Below are 23,062 nucleotides of genomic sequence, written 5' to 3'. Positions count from 1 at the left end.
ATGTTGGAACTCTGCTTATGATGACAATCTCATATACATTTGGTTAAGGTGAACTGGCATACTGGTGTCCAGGTGCCCTGATGAAGGTGGATACCTGGACCTGCAAAACAGATGTTGTGATTCTGGGTAGAAGTGAGCAAAAGGATGTGTTGCCAGGTAGGGCTTGTTAACCCTCCACCTGGCCCAAAGCACCTCTACTTCATTATCATCCTCTAAGTGCCCCACCAGCGCCTTCCTCTACATGCACAGCACACAAGTCATACCAGTTTTGTTCTATTTTTAATGCAATCACTTGTGTATCTCTAATTCCTATTTCATCAGAGTGTGAACTCTTTGAGGATAGGAGATTTTAAGTCCCTTGCAGAGCTTCAAGTATCATAAATACTTAATAAGTTGAAATGAATTGAATCAGAGGCCAAACAAATGATCTGGGGTTCAAGCAAAGTGTACAACATGTGTTTCCCAGGCTCCTAGAGAAGTAGTATGCGCACACCTGGAGAGAAGGCCTGGTGATGCAGGCTGAGCACATGTCTCTGATGCCACCTCACCTGTTCCACCCAGGGAGAGCTGCAAGGCTGCCCAGGAAGAAGACAGAGGGACAGACAGATGGACAGAGCAGATGCCTTCACACTTACCCGGATCTCCGTCTGGACAGTGCATTTGACCAGTTTGAAGTTCTTCCCAGGATTGAAGCTGTTGCTATAGAAGCAGACCTTCAGGATACGCACGTCTTCCTTTTCCACATCTACTGGTACCACCACCATGGGCTCTGCGGGGCCTTCAGGCCGGCGTAATGTGCCCACCTTTACTCGGCTCAGGGGCTCGGACACCCCAGACATCCTCTCAAACAGCAGCTAAGACCAGCACATCGCAGTCCTGCAGAGACAGCAGAGGGTCAGCCCTGAAAGAGCCCCACACAGGCCCACACACCTCATGCCCCAGGGACAGCACCCACCAAGCTCCAAGACAGACACAAATGCTATATATTCTCCCATTCCCAAAACTCCCCTGCAAGGCACCTGGCTCTCTTGACTGGGAAAGCTGCAGGTATGAAATCCAGACTTGGGGCTCCCAGGGGTATGAGCTCTGTCTCCTGGAAGCCCCTCTCTCCGACCCATTCCTCCCTCCATCCTGGCACCCAGGCAAGGGGCCCACCCTTAGCAAAGGCAGCTGTGAGAGGAGGCGGTCACAGCTTGGTTCCAAGGCACAGCTGAACAGAAAAAGCAAAGAGCGAGACAGTAGAAAATAGCAGGAGAGGAACAGGGACCAGAGGGAAAATCTGAGAAGAGAACTGGAGAACAAGTGGCCCCAAGGGAACAGGAATGGAGAAGGCAGGAAAGGGCCCAGATGGAGGGCCAGGCTGTCAACTGATGCTGTCTGTCCCCATCCTCAGCTGCCAGCAAAAACTTTCAGGGTGGGAAGGCCTCCGTCCGACAGGAGCTCATCACATAGACATCACTCATCACACGCAGGAGGATTCAAGAGGAACAGTGCTCTGCCCAGCAGCCCCACAGGGAAGAGCATTCTGCACGTGGGAGGGAGCTGAGCTGGGACCCTAGAAAACCCAGCCCAGTTCTGCTGACAGCCTGGGTTGACACAGATGTAGACGATAAGAATCCTAGGAATCTGCAGTTCACCTTGAATCTCAGCAACATTGGTCCCGGCCTCTGGATCCAACACGACTCAGTAGAGTAGGGTTTATCTCCCACTGATCTAAAGCAGGGAATGCCCAAAGGAAGAAGTGGATGGGTTCTAGATGGATGGCATCAGCCTTGGCTCCACATCATCACTTGGGATGCTTTCAGAACCCTAAACCAAGCCCTATCCTCAGAGACTGCTGTCAAACTGGTCTGGGCTGAGCATTGACATACTCATTCCCTAGGATTTTTCTAACGTTTGGCCTGGGTTGGAAACCACTGTTCTACAGTGAGCTTAGCTCTTATCCTGAAACCCCTTCTTAAAGAAAAATATCTCCTTTCTAAGAAGAGACTGTGATTTTAGAGGGAGGGAAATTCCTTGACCAGGAGTTGGGGGTAAAATGATGGAGTTGGCAATGTTAAAACACCAATGTGGAGTCATATATTTGAAAAGTGGAATCATAGCCTATATTTATTTATTCACACTGTGCTGGACAATAGAAAAGAAAGATTTAGATGGCCATTAGCTTCAAAAAGCCATTCCTTTTTTAAAAAGTGAATGTGTATTATGAAGATGCAAAAGAAAGGCAAAGATGAGAGAAGGAGCTGGGCATGTCCTTCAGGTCAGGGGCAGGCAGACAACACGCAGCACCAAGCTCAGAGTCCACAAGGGCAGCAAAACATGGCATGAGACCTATGGAGAGAAGAATATGCAATCTGCTTTAAGATATATATATACATATTCTTATCTAAAAGATATGTATGTTCTAGAAGTAACTGTCTATTCTAGAGGTATCCATACCATTTTCCAACAAACATCTGCTGGACATGTCCTGCATGCCAATACTCTGTTATGTAGTGAAGATGTATCCCAGATCCCCTGACCTTCAACAAGGAATCCAGGGGGAAGTCGTTTGAGAGGTAACCCCAGGAAACATCAGAGAAATGACAGGGAGGGGAAAACAGCTAAAAAGAGTGATCAAGTGAGTTATCACTTGGACAACCACAGTTTAATCCTGCTGGGAACTCTAGGAGCCAGGACAGAATGTACCCCACCCAGAGAGGGAGGGATCTGGGGTATTTATACACCACTCTTACAGTCATTGTTCTAGCACATCCAGTCAGTTCTGCACAAGGGAGAGCTGAGAAAGTCCTCAGGCACAGAGGTGCAGAGCTGGTGGCAGGCAGGTAGAAGAGAGGATTGTACTGAAATGGCAGGGCGCAGGGGACACAGGAGGGAACAGTGCCAGCCCCGTTACAGGGTATGAAGATGAGAGAAGCAGGTCTTTCCCTAAAGAGCACACACTCTAGTCAGAGAGACAACAGGCAAATACACTCACATAGCACAATATGGCATATCTAATAATGTTTCAGGCAATGGTGGACCGCATATATGATGGTGGTCCCCGAAGAGTGGAACGGAGCTGAAAAATTTCTCTCATCTAGTGACATCATAACTGTGGTAAGGTCACAGCGCAATGCATGACTCATGTGTTTATGGTGACGCTGGCATAAACAAACCCACCACACTGCCAGGAATAGAGAAGTCTAGCACACACAATTATGGGTGGTACATAATACTTGATAATGGTAATAAAGATTATGTGACTGGTTTATGTACTTACTCTACTATACTTTTTATCATTATTTTAGAGTCTACTCCTTCTACTTATAAGAAAAAGTTAACTGTAAAACAGCCTCAGCCAGGTCCTTCAGGAGGTATCCAGAAGAAGACATTACTCTCACAGGCAATGACAGCTCCATGCCTGTTACTGCCCCTGAAGAGCTTCCAGTGAGACGAGATGCAGAGGTGGAAGACAGTGATATTGATGGTCCTGATCTTGTGTAGGGTTATGTTAATGTGTGCGCTTGTGTCTTCATTTTTAACAAAAAAGTTTAAAAAGTAAAAAAATAAAAAATTTAAAACTTTAGAAATGGAAAGCTTATAGAATAAAGATATAAAGAAAGAAAATATTTCTGTACAGTTGTACAATGCACATGTGTTTTAAGCTAAGTATTTTTACAAAAGAGCCAACAAGCTTTAAAAAAAGTTTATAAAGTAAAAACATTACAGTAAGCTAAGGTTATTCTATTACTGAAGAAATACAATTTAAAAAAATAAATTTAGTGTAGCCTAAGTACACCATGTTTATAAAGTCTATGGTAGTGTATAGCAACGTCCTGGGCCTTCACATTCACTCACACTCACTCGCAGATTCCAAGAGCAACTTTCAATTCTGCAAGCTCCATTCATTGTAAGTACCCTAGACAGGTGAACCATTTTTTATCTTTTACACTGTATTTTTACTGTACCTTTTCTATGTTTAGATACATAAATACCTACCATTGTGTTACAATTGCCTACAGCATTCAGTACAGTAACTTGCTGCACAGGGTTGTAGGAGCCATGCACTATACCATATAGTCTAGGCCGTACCATCTAGGTTTGCGTAAGTAAACCAGAGAAATGATGATAGGGAAGGGAAAACAGTCAAAAAGAGTGATCAAGTAAGTGATCACTTGGTTAACTGCCATTTAACCCTGCTGGGAACTCTAGGAGCCAGGACAGAATGTACCCCACCCAGAGAGTGAGGGATCTGGGGTATTTATACCCTCCATTGTGTTACAGTTACCTGCAGTATTCGGTACAGTAATCTGCTGTACAGGTCTGTAGGAGCAATAGGTGATACTATATAGTCCAGGTGTGTAGTAGGCTGTAGCATCTAGGTTTCTGTAAGTACTCTGATATTCACACAACTGCCTAATGATGCATTTCTGAGAATGTATCCTCATCCTTAAGTGACAGGTGACTGCACATGCAGCTATGGAGGCACCACACATGCAGCAGGTCCCAGCTTCAGGATCTACTGTATCTAGTGAGCCTATGGCCCTGAGGACCCTGGACATCTTTGGTGATCATGATGTGTCCACACAGGTTCATGGACTGTGACAAATGCTCCACTCTGGGGGGTGTGGGATGTTGATAGTAGGGGAAGCGGTGCCTGTGTCAGGGCAGGGTGCATGTGGGAACTCTCTGCACTTTCGGCTCAATTTTGCTGTAAACCAAAAACTTCTCTAAAAAGAAAGTCTATTAAGAAAAAAATGTAGCAATGAGAAACCACAGCCTGGTAGTTGTCCTTCCATCCCCCAGCCTGGCTGGGCAGGGTCTAGCCCACTCAGGAGCCAACTCCCATATCAGTCTCAACCAAAGAGAAAGATTCACACCGTACATCAGACACAGTGCAGCCCACCCAGACACCATTATCAGTGTGCTTGGAGGACCCTGGTGTCTTATCTTCATCAGACTCCCTTGGCCCCTGGTTCAAGAGCCACCAACTGCAGTCACCAACATAGCTCAAGGAGAAATATTTCAGCAAAGTCATTTCTGTCACCCAGAATCTACCTCTACCTTCAGCCTGATGCAAGTTCCTCAGTTCTCCCTTTAGCCCTTTGCAGCAGAAACTTCTGATGTGGATGCTCATTCCAAAAGTAATTGCAATTTAAAAACCTATAAAGAAACACAAGTGCTTTGTGCAACAATCCTGGGAGGTGGGCAGAAGTGAAGATGATCATTTTACAGATGGTAACACACTCAAAAAGGTCTAAGCCAATTTGGTCAAGGATTCATGCCTGCTAAGTAGCAAACTTAGATCCCAAAAACAGGTTTGAATTCCAATTTGTCCCACTTCCTCAGCTGCCCTGGAGGAAGGTGGAATCCCCTAAAGGCAGCACAAACTCCATGAAAGATAAAAGTGACAATTAGCATCGAATATCCCTGGTCAGTGAAGAATCCTGAACCCCTCCTGGCTTAGAGATAATCACCCTTCTTGTGCCAGGACTTTGTCTTGAGAGGTCCTGGATGGACTCAACACTAGAACATAGGTTTGATCAAAAGCCTCAGGCCCAGGTAGGTGGTGCCCATGTCTCTATTGACACATGGCAACTTCCCCAAGTGCACACAAAACTCTGATCTGTAGACACAGATCTGTAATGAACACTCAGAACTATTTGAAGCAAAGCAAATGAACGGTTCCATGAAAGGAAGGCATCCGCCACCCCTCTTCAGGGTCTTGGGAGAACATAGCTCTCAATTCCATGCCATCTTCCCTCATGCTCACCCTGCCTGTGTTCTGCTCCCAGCTCATTTTCTGACTGGCTCTAAAATCTTGTGCAAGTAACTTTACCTCTTCTGGCCTCATTTTCCTCCCCTATAAAGTAGGGTAATGCTGCCTACCCGGTTTTCCTCATAGAAGGGTGGTGAGGATGAAGTGAGAAAACAGAAGTGAGAGTTCATCGTAAACAATAAAGCGGGACACCAGTGAAAGGCTCTATCATCATGACTATTTTCACTTTCCAAAATCTTGTCTGATGACCTGTATTCCCTGTATCTTGCTCCTCCTGTCAGTAGTGCTCCAGGAAAAAAAAAAAAAAAAAAAAAAAAAAGCTCTACTTTGCAGACCTTGCCAATTTCTGTAGTGTAAAAATTCCCACTGTGACTGACCTTCAGGTACCAACGCACATCACTGCTGAATGCTGAGTTAGGAAGAGATGACAACAATCTGCTGACTCCACCTCCTCTTCTTGATGACAGAACTTGTTCACGCCTCTAAATATTGTCTGATTATTTGAACTACTCGTCAATAGCGTATCTCTGGCCTTTAATGATCACAAAATCCTCTGATGTTTAACTCATGAGCCAAAAACTGTGCCTTTCTCCAGACCTCCTTCCTGGCTCTCCAAGCCCTGGCATTCCATCCTCCCTGCTTCCTGGTCTGCCCCAGACCCTCAGAGCAGAGTCAGAGGAGACTACATCCCATGGCACTAGTGAAAACCCTGGCTCTGAGCCATTCTGGGCTTCGGTTTGCCTCCTGGCCCCCAAATCTGCCACAGTCAAAGCCAAAGAATAACAAACACAAGGAAATGGGCTCAAATTAAAACAGGAAAAGTTCTGATTGGCTGTAAGAACTTCTTGGCCAAAATCTGCAAAGGGTACTATAGGAGGATGGACAGTCTCTGAGTTCTTAAGATCTTCAGGAAGAAAATAAATTATGCTCTTCCTGAATGGCAAGACATTGACCTGCCTGCAGGAGGGGGAACTGAAGCAGCATTTCAGTCCCTTCCAGATGCACCAGGCTGTAACTGTACCTGGGACTGTGCTTCTGGCACAGGGGAGATGCTAGGGTTACAGGAATAAATATCACAGGAAAACTTAACTCTGGCCCTTGAAGACATCGTAGGGTAATGTTACACACGTTGTGTTCAATAAATAGCTTAGCCTCTTGGGGAGGCAGACACCAAAGGGGATGCTGGGAGTCCCAAATGTAAAATGCATGGTCTTGAGGACTGAAAGTTCTGTTCCTGGCCAGGTGTGGTGGCTCATGACTGTAATCCTAGCACTGTGGGAGGCTGAGGCAGGCAGATCACTTGAAGTCAGGAGTTCAAGACCAGTCTGACCGACATGGTGAAACCCCATCTCTCCTAAAAGTACAAAAATTAGCTGCGTGTGGTGACGCGTGCCTGTAATCCCAGCTACTTGGGAGGCTGAGACAAAAGAATCCCTTGAACCCAGGAGATGGAGGTTGCAGTGAGCCGAGACTGCACCGTTGTACTCCAGCCTGGGGGAAAAGAGTGAAACTCCACCTCAAGAAGGAAAAAAAACAGTTATATTCCTGATTTGAGAGAGTGTGGAAAGGGGACCATTAGTCAGAAAGGGTGTATGATCTCAGGGAGAAGGCGCATACATCTAACTCATTCAAACCTGGATTTAAACCACTTTCTTCGGGGCTGGCAAACCACACAACTGGGCCATTACTCGAGTGTGGCAACATGGCAGCCTTAAGTCTCTGCCATGGACCTGTTGTGTGATTTGGACAAGACAATCTCTGCAGGCCTCAGTTTCCTTCACTGGGGCATGAGGTTACTATTACTTATCCTGCAGAATTTTCTGGAGGATCAGAGGTTACTTCTGTAAACTCCTTGGCACATTCATTTTTTAAGTGTCTGTGACTTGGCAGAAGAAAGAATTGGAAATATAATACTAAGACCCACCTTTTAATTTTGAAATTTAATTTTAATTATTATTATTTTTTAGAGATAGGGGCTTGCTCTGTTGTTCAGGCTGGAGTGCAGGGATGTGATCATAGCTCACTACAGCCTCAAACTCCTGGACTCAGGTGATCCTCCTGCCTCGGCCTCCCAAGTAGCTGGGACTACAGGTACCTGCCACCATGCCTAGTTCAATTTTTTATTTTTATTTTGGATAGAGATAGGGTTTCTCTGTGTTGCCTAGGCTGGTCTTGAACTCCTGGCCTCAAGTGATCCTTCCTCCTCAACCTCCCAAAGTGCTGGGATTACAGGTATGAGCCACCATGCCTGGCCTTTAAACCTTACTTTAAAAAAGTCTAAACTGACCTCCTAAGTGCAGGATCAGGTGGCTGTGGCAGCCCCTTCTACCTCCAGTGCTCGGTGCACCAAGGCTGCCTTTTCACCGAGCCCCGCCTCCCTCCATGCACCTGCCCCACCTCCACAGATCACACTTCCCTTTCCTCTGCTCCTGCACAGCCCCATTGCCTGTCCTCAGAGCACCACAGGCGCCTGTCCATGGAAGGAAGCCTCCCAGGAGACAGTCAAGCACAGCCCTTTGGATCTAGTAGTAGTCAGAATGTCACGAGACACACTCCGCCTTTCCACTCCGCCTCTGAGTCACTTCCCTTTGCTGTTTCCACATCAACAAGATGGAGAACACAGCCCTTTCCTATCCCAAAGGCCTGCTGAGTGCAGGCACTTAACTAATTGCAACGACCTTGCAGTCTCAGGGAACTGGTCCTAGGTTTCTGGGCAAGGCTGGGTCCTGCTGGCTCCTCACAGCGCCCCCTCCGCAGCTGGAGCCCTCTCAGCCCTCAGTTCCCGCAGGGCCAGCATTCTGCCTGCTCCAGGGCCCTCCAGTCCAGCATTTGCTAAATCACCTCCCTCCTCTCCAAGCCTTTCTCCTATTACCTTGTGAAAGAGAGAACCAGAAAGGTTGTGATTATTGCCAGCTATAATTGAATGTAATTCAAAAAGCATTTGCTAAAACTTTACCACATTTTCAGCTCCCCACCCCCGCACCCATTACCCACTGGGAGTCCCTCTGTTGCCAGCTCCTGCCAGCCCAGAGGCCAGCTGACCTGGGGGGTCTTGCAGGGCAGGAGGGGAGCAACAGGGATGCATTACCCTATGCTTTCTTGCTAAGGGAACCTCTTCTCCCCTCAAAGCCTTTGATCCCTGCAGCTAGCCAGATTTTTCTTATCTCCTATTTGACTTCCGGGCTCCACTCTTCTCTCAGTTCTTCAAAAATCACACTCATCTTGCTCCTTATTGGCCAGGTCATGAATGCCTTTTGGTGGAGTGTCTTCCTGTCTTCCCTCCTGTCTTCCTTCTTTCCTTCCCTCCCTCCCTCCTTTCTTCTTTCCTTCCTTCCCTCCTCTCTCTGCCCTCCTATGTTTCAGGAGCTATAACGGACCTGTAGCTATGAAGATAAACAAAAGAGGGAAGAAGGTCCCCATCTATTAGATCATAATCCAGTAAAAAGAAAAAAGGTAAAACAGAACAAAACACACAAAAACAGCCACAGCCTGCTACGGTCTCTAATAGAAATCTAAGCATGTGACCAGAGGATCACAGAAGAGAACCTGCCTACTGGGCCTCAGGATCTTAGGAAAAAGTGACCCAGAAAGATCAGGACACCCCATGACATGCTGCCTATAGGGCTGGTGAAGAGGGTGGGCGAGGGGTCATTGGGAAATGAGACCAGAAGGTGGCAATCTGCTAAGAAATTTTTGAATATCATCCATGGAAAAGCAGATTTTCATTTTAAAAATATAAACATGGCACAAGGATACAGCACAGGTGTGAGCTGGGAGGCTGCAGGGGCAGCGAGAATAAGTGCCTGGTGTGTGTTTTGGCCACTGGCAATCCAAGAGAAGGATGCCTTGATTTGTAGCACTTGCCAATTTCTCTGGTGTAAATACTTCCATTGTGGTTGATTCCAAGCCACCAGCATGATGGTACTGAAAGGGGAGTTGGGGAGAAATGGATGCCATTGGCTTGTGAGAGTTGGTTCCAGCACACCACTGCCTGAACAGTGACAGACTCTAGGCAAAGAGGGCAGATCTCAGGGTCCCTGGTCTCAAGCCACCTCTGACCCTTGATGTCCCACTTGTTGCCTGTAGTGGTTGCACCACCCAGCACTTCAAGATAACAATGTACAAGGTGCATGGAGGCATAACATCTTACCATGTACCCCTTCCTCCCAAGAGCTTCTTTTCTCTTACTCTCCAGTCCTCTGAAAGTTGTTATTTTCAAAACCACACTCTTTGTCATCTTTAATCTCAAACTAAGTTATCCAACAACTTCTCCTCTTAAGATTTGTCATCTTTAATCCCAGACTAAGTTATCCAACAACTTCTCCTCTTCAAATCATGATCTCAGCTTTTTCCTTCCCTCTCAACCTCCAACTCCTGCAAATCTCATGTCCCTCTCCAGGTGGGTTACAAAGTTGGCTGCTGAGCAAGGAAATTTGGTACCATGACAAATCAATGCTTCAGTTTGTCTGAGTTCTTCCCCATTTTCTTGAGAAGTTAATAAGGAGGTCAGATGATAGCAGGTGAATTCCTAGCTGGTCAAATGGTTTTTTTCTAAAGACTGCTAATCAAATGTCTACATTAACCTGGATGGAAGACTGTTACTTTAATTGCTTCTGTTCACACCTTTTAATTGGGTATGAAGGAGCTTGTGGTTATTAAACAAGAAGCATCAAGTTGAGCACAGGATTGGGAGAGATTATGGCTTTAACATAGGATCAAAAAAAGTTCCTGAAATCCTCGCAGGCTGGTAAGTCATGCCAAGTTTAACAAAATGCAACTTGTGAAGTGGGATAAATGAGCCATTCTTCATGTAGATTAAAAAAAAAAAAAAAGAAAAAAAGTCTTCCCCAGTCTAGGATGAGAAAGAAGCGGTTTAGCAGCGATGGATTAAAAAATAGGATTTAGGCTAACTGTAAATTCACTGTTAGTCACTACGATGTGGCTGCCAAGAAAAGTTAATGTAGTGTTGGGATTACCAGAAAACCCCTAAGAAACGAGGGTGATTTCCCTCCGGGCTCTGCACACACGATCCCACCTCAGCGGTGCAAGCTGAGGGCCTGGGGTTTGACAGGCCGTCTACAGGCCGTCTGCTAGGGCAAGGGCATTCAACAAAGCCCTATCACCTGGTGCAGACCCCTAAAACCAAAGAGAGAGTCATGGGAATGCAGGATGGATTGCTGGTTTTGAACAGTTGTAGGACTGCCCAGTGAAAGATGGATCTGACTCCTTCCTCCAAGTCAACGTTAAGAAGAAATGTAACAGCCAGAGGAAGAGGAGCTTCACATTTGCATATCACTCGCTGAATCTCCCTTCATAGCGTTTGCACCCTTGCTATCTCACTGATACCTCCCAAGGCAGGCTGCTCTCCCATTTTGAGGACGAGGAAAAGTGACTGACTGAGCAGCTTTCCTGGGGTCCCCTTTCTTCAGTAGCAGAGATAAGACCAGAGCTCAGATTTCCCACTGTACCCCAACAAACACAGTCCACGGCCTACATCCCAGCACTAAGTGCCCCCCAACCTTCCCTCCGCCCCTGCTCTGAGCTTGGTCTCCACACCTCAAGCTTATTTCTGCGTCAAAGAGTACAGTCCAGATGAACCTGCTTTTCTGAGGTAGCCCCCAGAATTCTGCTCAAACACAAATTCCTCATACATGCATGGAAACGAATGCAGACTTTTGACATGTTAATATGTATATAGTCATGGATACGTACGACTTGATTAAGGTATGTTTTATGATACATGTAATAAACAGAAAAAAAAAGTTGGTGATTAAAAAAAAAAAAACTCAGGTACTTTTTTTTTAACTAGAAAGTATAAACCCAAGTCTAACTGTACAGATGTAGCACCCCTGTCTCTCACCACCTTAAAAGCAACAAAACCATCCTCTTGAACAATCTTCTCCACCTGCCAACCCCCTAGTCTGCCACTCTCTGCAAACCTAGTATACACCAAACATTTGCTTTATGTAAACAGATCTCAAAACCATTAAACATGACCAAGCCCCCACCTGTAGACGTATTCAGCTTTCATTTTAATGCGAATTGGATAAAACAGCAATTTTAATGCCCCTTCAAGCAAACAGGATGCCACCTGTGTGTGAAAAAGACTTGAGAAAATTAAAAATAGATGGAAAAGCCCTCAGCAGTTGAAAATGCTAATAAAAACAACTTTAAGGAACCACCATAAACCTACTAAACAAGCCAAGTTACCTAGGGAAAAAAAAGAAAAACTTATGTTCATTGACTTGAAATGAACTAGTACAATTGCCAATTACTCAGAATTGGCTTTCTGAAGCAAGGAAGTTAAATACAAAATAACTCACATGTGTTGATCTTGCTACCCAACGTTGGGAAACATACCGCATCTATCCAAGGCGAGGGGTGTGAAGCATTTGCACAAAGATGTTCCTAGCTGTACTATTTATAGTAGTGAAATAATGAGAATCAAAACAAAATGCTCAGGGGGAAGTTTGAGCGCTAGCAATAATGATAAACTATGATAAAAATATGAGTAGTGCATGAAAAGATTTATATAAAAATGTTAAGTGACAGAGAATGAAATTTACATACTGATTAGAACTACATAAAAACACAGTCCACATTTAGAACTGCATGCAGTTAGAGATCTTAAGTTACATCGGTTATAATATTGTTATTTTGGTTAAATATATTTTAGAAATGTGTAAAGTCTGTTGCACAAGGATAAAAACTGGACCTCTCTCCTATGCATCAATCTCTAGCTCCTCCTCAGACACAGTTTTTTTTGTGTGTGTGTGATGGAATCTCACTTTGTTGCCCAGGCTAGAGTGCAGTGACATGATCTTGGCTCACTGCAACCTCTCCTCCTGGGTTCAAGTGATTCTCATGCCTCAGCCTCCTGAGTAGCTGGGATTACAGGCGCCCGCCCCCATACGCAGCTAATTTTTGTATTTTTAGTAGAGAGGGGGTTTCACCATGTTGACCAGGCTGATCTTGAACTCCTGGCCTCAAGTGATCAGCCCACCTCAGCCTCTCAAAGTGCTGGGATTACAGGTGTAAGCCACTGTGCCCGGCCGTGATACAGTTTTATTTTCTGTACTCCACGTGGCCCACACAGAGGGGCTGATCTTCTCCCCACCAAGCTAGATAAGGAAGCAAATAGGTCCCTGAAATTCACCTAGATTTCTGGATCCTATCCAAAATTAGGCTTGGATTAAATAGGATAGACAGATATCTCAATGAAATGACGAGAGAAGAGATGCCTAGGATTACAGAAAGTTATCTCCAACTCTGAACAGTTCTCCAAGAGCCCAGAGTGTCTGGCAGTGCCTTGAGGTTCTTTGCCACCCCACAATCTTGATTTCCTCTTCAGCCCTGAGACCTTGAGCACACGTCTTATTCCTCCAGCTCTCCATGACCGCCAAAGGGCTCATTTCTGAGAAACAGCAGAGGTAACAGAGTGCTTCCCCAGCCCAACCCTGGGCTAGCACTTTCCATGCACAATGAGCCCAGTGCATTCTAAGAAAAACCCAAAAGGTAGGTACCGTTATCCCCCATCTCATGGATGAAGTCTCTGAGGCTGAGCAAAGTAACTTCCCAAAGGCCACACAGCAAGTAGAGAGCAGAACTGTGATTTGAGTGGAGTCAGAAGGGGCTGCAGGTGTGGGCTCTTTCTCACTGCATCCTGCAGTGATGAAGACTCTGGTTATAATTCACAGTACAGACCTACCCAAGAAGGAGGCCTCATTCCATAGACACCCCCACAGTAAGGTCCTCTGGGGCTCTGGATTCTAATGGTAAAACGTTGCTGTTAGATGAGCAACAACCTCAGACAGCACTTGGTCCCTGCATTCTTCACCCTGTCTACCTGCATGTCGGCATTGCTGGAATATATAGTGTAAATATCTCTAAGACTTAACCTGACCTAGTGCATGGAGACCTTGGGGGTTGGGGCCTAGCCATCTGTATTTCTCAATAACATCTCAGGTGATTCTTTATAAAAATATTTTTAACTGAAATTGTATATATTTGAGTTGTATAGCAAGTTGATTATTACAGTCAAGCTAATTAGCATATTCATCTCCACAGTTACCTTTTCTTGTGTGTGTACTGAAAACACTTAAGATCTATTCTCTAGGAAGTACTGATCAGTGCAATTAGGCAAGAGAAAGAAATGAAAGGCATTCAAGTTGGAAAAGAGGGAGTCAAATTGTTCCTCTTTGCAGATGACATGATTTTATATAAACACCTAAATACTCCACCAAAAATGGTTAGAGCTAATAAACAAATTCGGTAAAGTTGCAGGGTATAAAATCAACATATAAAAACCAGTAGTGTTTCTGTATACCTATAACCAACTAGCTAAAAAAGAAACAGAAAAAGTAATCTTGGCTTGGCACAGTGGCTCATGCCTGTCATCCCAACATTTTGAGAGGCTGAGGCAGGAGGATTGCTTGAGTCCAGGAGTTTGAGACCAGCCTGGACAAATAGGGAGACCCTGTTTCTACAAAACATTTAAAAATTAGCCAGGTGTTCGGCCAGGCGCGGTGGCTCACACCTGTAATCCCAGCACTTTGGGAGGCCGAGGCAGGCAGATCACCTGAGGTCCGGAGTTTAAGATCAGCCTGACCAACGTGAGAAATCCCGTCTCTACTAAAAATACAAAAAACTAGCTGGGCATGGTGGCTCATGCCTGTAATCCCAGCTACTCGGGAGGCAGAGGCAGGAGAATCACTTGAACCTGGGAGGCGAAGGTCGCGGTGAGTTGAGATCATACCATTGCACTCCAGCCTGGGCAACAAGAGTGAAACTCCATCTCAAAAAAAAAAAAAAAAAAAAAAAAAAAAAAATTAGCCAGGTGTGGTGATGCGCACCTGTGGCCCCAGCTACTCAGGAGGTTGAGGTGGGAGGATCAGTTGAGCCCAGGAGGTCAAGGCTGCAGTGAGCTATGATGGTGCCAATGTACTCCAGCCCAGGCAATAGCGTAAGACTTTATCTAAAACAAAACTAAACAATCTCATTTATAATAGCTACAAAAATCGTAATAAAATAGGAATAAATTTAATAAGACAGGATAGTTTTTAACCAAGAAAGACCTTTATGATGAAAACTATAAAACACTGATGAAAGAAATAGAAGAGGCTGGGCGTGGAGGCTCACGCCTGTAATCCCAGCACTTTGGGAGGTCGAGTTGGGCAGATCACGAGGTCAGGAGCTCGAGACCAGCCATTTTGAGACCAGCCTGGCCAACATGGTGACACCCCATCTCTACTAAAAATACAAAAATTATCCAGGCGTGGTGGCATGCGCCTGTAATCCCTACTACTCGGGAGGCTGAGACAGGAGAATTGCTTGAACCCAGGAGGTGGAAGTTGCAGTGAGCTAAGATGGCACCACAGCATTCCAGCCTGGGTGACAGAACAAGACTCCATCTTGGGTGGGGGGGTAGGGGGGAAGAATTAGAAGAGGACACACACACAAAATGAAAAATGTTCCATGTTCATGGATTGGAAGAATTAATATTGTTAAAATAACCATACTACCCAAAGCGCTCTACAAATTCCATGCAACCCCCATCAAAAGACCAATGACATTCTTCACAGAAATATAATAGAAAACACAATCTTAAAGTTCATGTAGAATCACAAAAGACCCCAAATAGCCAAAGCAATTCTGAGCAAAATGAGCAAAGCTGGAGGCATCACACTACCTGACTTCAAAAATACTACAAAGCTAAAGTAACCAAAATAGCATGGTACTGATATAAAAACAGACACATAGACAAATGAAACAGAATAAAGAACCCAGAAATAAATCCACATATTTATAGCTAACTGATTTTCAACAAAGATGCCAAGAACATACATTGGGAAAAAGACAGCGTTTTCAATAAATGGTGCTGAAAAATCTGAATAACCATATGCAGAAGAATGAAACTAGATCCCTATCTCTCACTGTACACGAAATCAACTCAGAATAAGGACGAAAATGTGAGATTCAAAACTATAAAACCATTAGAAGAAAGCAGGGTAAATCCTTCAGGACATTGTTCTGGGCAAAGATTTTGCAGGGAAAACAAAAAATTTTGCAGGTAACAAAAGTAAAAATAGGCAAATGGGATTAAAAAAAAAAAACAGAGACAGCATCTCACTATGTTGCCCAGGCTTATCTCGAACTCCTGGCCTCAAGCAATTCTCCTGTCTTGACCTCCCAATGACAAATCGGATTTTATCAAGCTAAAAGCTTCTGCACAGCAAAGGAAACAATTGACAGAGTGGACCAGGCAACCTGTAGAACGGGAGAAAATATGGGCACACTGTTTATCCAACAAGGGACTGATATCTAGGATACATGAGGAACTCAAACAACTCAATGGTAAAAAAAAAAAATAATTTTTTTTTTAATGAGCACAGTATCTGAAAGGACATTTCTCAAAAGAAGACATACAACCAGGCGTGATGGTTCACACCTGTAATCCCAGCACTTTGGAAGGTCAAGGTGGATGGATCACTTGAGGTCAGGAGTTTGAGACCAGCCTGGTCAACATGGGGAAAGCCCCTCTCTACTAAAAATTCAAAAATTAGCTGGGCGTGGTGGCACACCCGTAATCCCAGCTACTCCAATGGCTGAGGCACGAGAATCGTTGGAACCCGGAAGACAAAGGTTTCAGTGAGCCGAGATTGCACCACTGCACTCCAGCCTGGGCAACAGAGCGAGACTCCATCTCAGAAAAACAAAGACATAGAAATGACCAACAGATAAATGAAAATATGTTCAATATCACTAATCATAAGAGAAATATGAATCAAAACTACAATGAGATAGCATCTCACCCAGTTAGAATGGCTATTATCAAAAAGACAAAAAATAACAAATGCTGGTGAGGATGTTGAGAAAAGAGAACTCCTAAACACTGTTGGTGGGAATGTAAATTAGTATAACCATTACGAAGAACCGTATGGAGATTCCTCAAAAAACTACAAATAGAACTACCATATGATCTAGCAATCCCACTACTAGGGATTTTTCCAAAGGAAATTAAAATCAATGTGTTGAAGAGATATCTGTACGTCCACATTGATTGCAGCACTACTCACAATAGCCAAAATAGGAAATCAACTGAAGTGCCCATCAACGGACGGAGTGCTATTTAGCCATGACAAAGAACGAAATATTGTCATTCACAACAACATAGATGAACCTGGAGGACGTTATGTTAAGTGAAATAAGTCAAGCACAGAAAGAGAAATACTATATTTTCTCACCCATAGGTAGGAGCTAAAAAAGTTGAGTTCACAGAAGTAGAGAGAATTGTGGTTATTAGAGGCTGGGAAGGGCAGGGTGGAACGTAGATGGAGAGAGGTTGGTTAATGGATACCAAATTAAAGCTAGACAGGAGGAATAAGTGCTAATGTTCTGTAGCCCTGTAGGGTGACTAGAGTCAATAATTTATTGTATATTTTAAAATAGAACAGAGAATTTTGGATGTCCCCAACACAAAGAAATAAAATGTTTTCCATGATGAATATAGTAATTACTCTGATTTGATTATTACACAGAGTATACATGTATTCAAATATCACTCTGTACCCCATAATACGTACAGTTATTGTGCATCAATTTTAAAAATTACTAAAATTTTAAAAATTGACTCTCTTAGCCAATCTGAAGTATGTAATTCAGCATGCTTAGGTACAGTCACCATGCTGTACATTAGATCTCTGGGACTTAGTCATTCTACATAAATAAAACTTTGTCCCCTTTGACCAACACCTCCCTCTTTCCCCACCCTCCTAACATCTCAGGTGATCCTGGTACCCACGTGGTGAGGCTGAAGAATCGCTGGCTTGGCCCTCAACTCACTGTGAGAACTGAATCAAGAGAGACTCATGACATGGTGAGGTCTCTCCACTGGGACACAGGTCTCCCAGTTCCCAGGCTGCAGGCCTCCCTCCCAGGATGGAGCTCAGCAAACATTTGGTGCCGCGATGGATCTCAGGGAGTGACAAGTCTTAAAGGCAGGCCCTTCCTGGGTGTCTCAGAGTCTCTTATTTTAGAGCAGAGTTGTGGTTTCAGTTTTAGTTTCTTGTCATTACCCAAGCCCTTTATTGGGAAATGGGCGCTTGGGTAAAAAGAGAAAAAAATAAAATAGGTGGTTTCAATCATTCAGAGTTCAGAAAATTCAGGGGAACTTTGGCCTTTAAAACTCCAGCCACGAGGCCTCCAAAGTAGGGAAACCCTGAATGCGGTAGCGAGAAATCCCCCTGTGGGCAGCTCTTCTCTGGCAAGTCTCCCCAGCACAACTCACATGGTAGCAGGAGTTTTCCTGCCTGGTTAAAAGCATCCAATAAAATACAAAGGGAAAACCCAGCTGAAAATTTCCTGAGCAAGGTCCCAAAATGACTGTTACCCTTTTAGAAGAACGGTAGGAGAGAAAGGTCTCAGGGATCCAAAATCAGACATGAACACAGCACCAGGAAGCCAGGGCTGGGCAGAGAAAGACCTGACCCTGAAAGTCTCCTGTGGATCATAATATGAGTAGCAAGGCCCTGAGAACAGGAGCTTATAGACAGAAAGCTCAGCAATGTGCCGTCGAAACAACAACAAACAACAAAAACAAAAACAACATCAAAAAAGCACAGGGCCAGGTGTGGTGGCTTACACCTGTAATACCAGCACTTTGGGAGGCCGAGGCAGGTGGATTGCCTGAGCTCAGGAGTTTGAAACCACCCTGGACAACGTGGCGAAACCCTGTCTCTATTAAAATACAAAAAAATTAGCCGGGCATGGTGACATGTGCCTGTAATCCCAGCTCGAGAGGCTGAGGGGGGAGAATCACTTGAGCCCAGGAGGCGGAGATTGCAGTGAGCCAAGATCGTGCCATTGCAGTCCAGTTTTTTTAGACTCCATCTCAAAAAAAAAAAAAAAGGGCACAGGTTTTCCCTCCGATGCTGTTCTCACCTGGATGCAGAAACTCACTCGTAAATTAACTTGTGTGTGCTAAAAGGTAAGTAATAAGGAGACTACTTAGGTAAATTCAATTAAGGGATTATGAAAACTTCAAAGATTATATGCAAATTGTCTATGGAAATATGCTGCTATGGTTACAGCTGAGTTGTACACTGAGGGAAAACAGAGAAATTAAAACAGTTGTGGTAGGCCGGGTGTGGTGGCTCACGCCTGTAATCCCAGCACTTCGGGAGGCCGAGGTGGGTGGATCACTTGAGCCCAGAAGTTTGAGACCAGCCTGGGCCACAGGCAAGACTCCTATCTCTACAAAAAATTTTTAAAAAGACCCCAGCATGGTGGCATGTGCCTGTAGTCCCAGCTACCCAGGTAGGTGAGGTGGCCCAGGAGTTCAAAGCTCAGTGAGCTATGACCGTGCCATTGCACTCCAGCCTGGGCGACAGAATGAGACCCTGTCTGCAAAACCAAACAAAAAACGGTGGTTGTAGACAGGAAATTAAGTGTTTCCTTTTAATGTTGGTTTGATTTCAATGATACATACTCTAAAGACTCACTTCGGCTACCTCTTTAAATACATTAGACCTAAGCCTGAAAAGAATGAGAAACCTGCGACCTACTTCCAGCTCCCAAGCACTGACATTCCCCATGCAGCCACGTTGGGAACAGGGCAGTCGGAATCCTGAATCCTGGGTTTCATCTCTATAAAAATCAGGCATCCAGCTCCCCCATGTCGGATGTGAGTCTATGTTTGGCATAACGGTTCCGGGGCCCTTTCTTCCTTTAGCTCTTTGTTCATTGAGGTTTCTGAAGCACACAGGAAGTCAGAAAAAAGAACAGCAACCCACTTCTCCACAGCCTCACCGCAGACGAGAAGCAGCAGGGAGAAGACAGCCAGTGAGGAGGGGAACTGTGTGCTGCTCTCCCCCAGCTCCTCTAGGGGAAAGGGAGCAAGATGAAGCCGGTAGGAGGGGAGTGTGCGGGTTATGTCTACACCCCAGTTTTCAGGAGCCCCAGAAGGAACCAACTTCTACTTTTCTGCTTCTATTGACAGAATGTTCTGATTGCCTTGTGTACACACACACACACACACACGGATAAGCTGTAAGATTTTACACTCTTTTGAATCACATGCAACTTAAACCCCAGAGCAACACTCGGGTAACTTGGATCCATCACCTTATATATCTGAACTCAGCTTTTCTCATCTAAAAAGTGAGGGGATTAGGTGAGAGGGATGTTCTTCCAACAAAGTGTTGCACATATGAATATTTCGCACCGTTTAAAGTGATAGTTCAGCTCCTGAAGTGGTTTATTTCTTCATTGTTTGGCTGAAAATACTTCCATAATTGCAGAACCCCCTTGAATCCCTCACTGTAGCCCTGGATTCCTTAAAGTCTGGGCTAAAGCCCCTGGACTAGACTTGATGCTTCCAGGATCGCTGTCTTGGTCTATAATTCTGGGAGCTAAACTCATTAGCTACAAGGAGAGACCTTGGTTGTTGAGGGAGATATGAAACAGTGGAGGGAAAAAAAGGTGAGGGAGAGAAAAGCAGAAAAGAAAGAAAAAGATAGGAGGAGATATTGATAAAAGAGAAAAGTAACAACTAAGATTGTAAACTCACCAATGGTAGGAACCAGAGCTAAAGGGTATGTCAGATAATTTGTTTTTACTTCCCTTGGTTTTACAAGTGAGGGAACTGAAGGTAGGGATGTTCCCTTCCCCAAAGTAAATGCCCTCGGGGGTGCTAGCTTTCAAGTAATCCCTCGAGGACTGACTACGCAGGTGGCGCCAGGAATAGTATTAAGTAGAGGAGAAGGTTTACATTTTCCAGAACCTTCTCCACTTGCACCCAACACCTCCTGATCTTTACCTGTGAACTGTGTAATGGGAGAGAATCTTTCCAGCTAGAGCTAATGTGCCCACCTGTTTAGAAATGGAGTCTCCATTTTAATGTAATGGCACCCTTCAGTAAAAATACCCTCCTGTGACACAGGCAGTGCATGTGACAGAGAGCTCACAGAGCACTAGCTCTCTGTCTTCTCTCCTCCCTCCAGAGGTGGTCCTGGCCCCTTTACAGGAAGGAGACATTGGCTCAGAAAGGGTTAAGACCACACTCAGCTGGAGACAGAATCAGGCCCAGAACTAAGACCTCCCCATGGCAGCCAAAGAAGGATGCCAGGTGCGCAAAGTTCTTATCACACTGGCATGAAACAAGCACATTTTTGGAGCTCTGTCCTGGCCCAGTCAAATCATCTGGGACAAATCCCATTACCTCCCTGAACCTCAGTGTACTCACCCATAAAAGTTGGGCATGTTAGCACTATCTTTCCCAGAACTGTTGTGAACATTAATGAAAATAATATCTGTAATGTACGTGGTAAACTACACATCCCCAACTCTGAGTGTTGGCCGTAATCACAGATCACCTGAGTTCCTCTGGTTCCTTCAAGCATCTGCATATTTCAGTGACAGGGGCCCCTTTTGGCAAAAACAACCTATCTATTCCATTTCTGGATGGTTTTCAGTACCAGAGAGGTCTTTCCGAGGATATTTTAAAGGAGTTTTTCTACACTTTTTACCCGCAGGGGTCAGCTCTGCCTCTGGAGCTGTGAGACATGAGTTGCACCCTTCTTCCTCCCACTTTACAACAGCAAGTCTCTGGTTCTAAACACAGAAGTGAAAATGTTATAGGAAAGGGGTCCCGATTCAGACCCCAAGAGAGGTTTCTTGGATCTCACGCAAGAAAGAATTCAAGGCGAGTCCATAAAGTGAAAGCAACTTTATTAAGAAAGTAAAGGAATAAGAGAATGGCTACTCCATAGACAGAGCAGTCCTGAAGGCTGCTGTTTACCCATTTTTATAGTTATTTCTTGAATACTTGCTAAACAAAGGGTGGATTATTCATGCCTCCCCTTTTTAGACCAGAAATTTTAGACCAGGGTAATTTCCTGACATTTCCATGGCATTTGTAAACTGTCATGGCACTGGTGGGAGTGTAGCAGTGAGGATGACCAGAGGACATTCTCGTCGCCATCTTGGTTTTGGTGGGTTTTGGCTGACTTTTTACTGCAACCTGTTTTATCAGCAAGGTCTTTATGACCTGTATCGTGTGCTGACTTCCTATCTCACCCTGTGACTTAGAATGCCTTAACCGTCTGGGAATGCAACACAATAGGTCTCAGCCTCATTTTACCTAGCTCCTTTAAGATGGAGTTGCTCTGGTTCACATGCCTCTGACAAAAAGAAACATGAGGGTTTGCATGGTTCAAGATCATTCCAGTCCAGGTCCACCTGCTGCTCAGACACATTTCAGTCCCAACCTTGAGAAGCCCACAGGAATCAATTTGGACAAGATCTGCTGACACCAGTAATGATCACCAGAAGTCTCCAAAGACTGCTCCCTCTGAGAAGGGCCAATGGCACTAGTTGGGGTGGGGGCAGCCAAGCCTATTGCTTCTGCCCAGATTGGCCTGGCCTGAACCCACTCTGCAGCATCCTGCTATCTGGGTCTAGGTCTTGGGTTCTGAGGACTTTAGACCTGAATGGGCTTTGAAGGTAACACACCCCTGGACTCTCTCCCACGGCTTTGCAGCCCACACCTGGGGCTCCTGTCTGATGCTTGGTACATTCTGAGCTCTGGTCTCTGCTCAGCCTCGAGCTGAGGTGGCAACCACAAACCTCTTCGTCCCACAGCACTGCTGAGCAGACTAACCTCCCACTCTTGGGTTCTATTCTTGGCTGTCAACATTGGCATCATGTGTCAAGTGCCTAATTGCATGGCCGTGAGCCTGGTGAGGGGAATGAAGGCTCCAGAACACAGGGTACCCTGCTCACCAGTGCAGCCCACGACCCTTCTGAGAACAAACAGGTCGTACAGGCAGAATACTAAACCAGACATGAGTGGACACGACACACTTCTATATAGCTGGGTGCACCCGTGCATAACTGGGGAGGAGGGAGGTGCCCGCTGGGGAGAGGCACATGGGACAGGGAAAGAACACAGCCCCTGGAGGCAGGAAATGTGGGGTCTGGTTTCCAGCCCTTCACTACCTAGTAGCTTATGACCGGGAGGCAGTCAATCAGAGCATTGTAGGATTTAACACTGGAAGGGTCCAGTGGATTCTAGGACCTGGATGCTCCTTAAGGGAAATCATTAGAAACACATGTGTTCTGCCCTGGACCTACAGGTCAGAACTAGGGGGTGGGGCAAAGGGATCTTTATTTGAACAGAAATGATGATGGCATGCTTTGGAAATGACTGGATGACCATTGGGAAGGGTGACACCAGAGAGGAAAACTCAACTGCCCGAGTCAGACACTTGGTTCAGGGCAAAGCTGAGACCAGATTGTCGTCTC

General features: G+C 45.1%; 1 protein-coding gene across 7 annotated transcripts in view; it reads right to left on the bottom strand.

The window, feature by feature from the left end:
- The window catches only part of PTK2B (protein tyrosine kinase 2 beta), a 135,159-nt gene that overhangs the window by 62,205 nt on the left and 49,892 nt on the right, over window positions 1-23,062 (bottom strand). For 5 of the 7 annotated variants that reach the window (XM_005562900.4, XM_005562903.4, XM_005562902.5 and 2 more), the window contains exon 2: window positions 636-876. In XM_005562900.4, coding sequence (XP_005562957.1) covers window positions 636-839 — 204 coding nt within the window. In that variant the 5' untranslated portion in view covers window positions 840-876. Of the gene's footprint in view, window positions 1-635; window positions 877-17,561; window positions 17,762-23,062 lie in introns of those variants that run through there. The other 2 variants (XM_065519001.1, XM_065519003.1) reach the window with 2 other exon arrangements.

The sequence above is a fragment of the Macaca fascicularis genome, chromosome 8 (genome assembly GCF_037993035.2).
Source record: "Macaca fascicularis isolate 582-1 chromosome 8, T2T-MFA8v1.1".
NCBI classification, from domain to species: Eukaryota; Metazoa; Chordata; class Mammalia; order Primates; family Cercopithecidae; genus Macaca; species Macaca fascicularis.
This window is presented reverse-complemented; position numbering and strand designations above follow the sequence as displayed.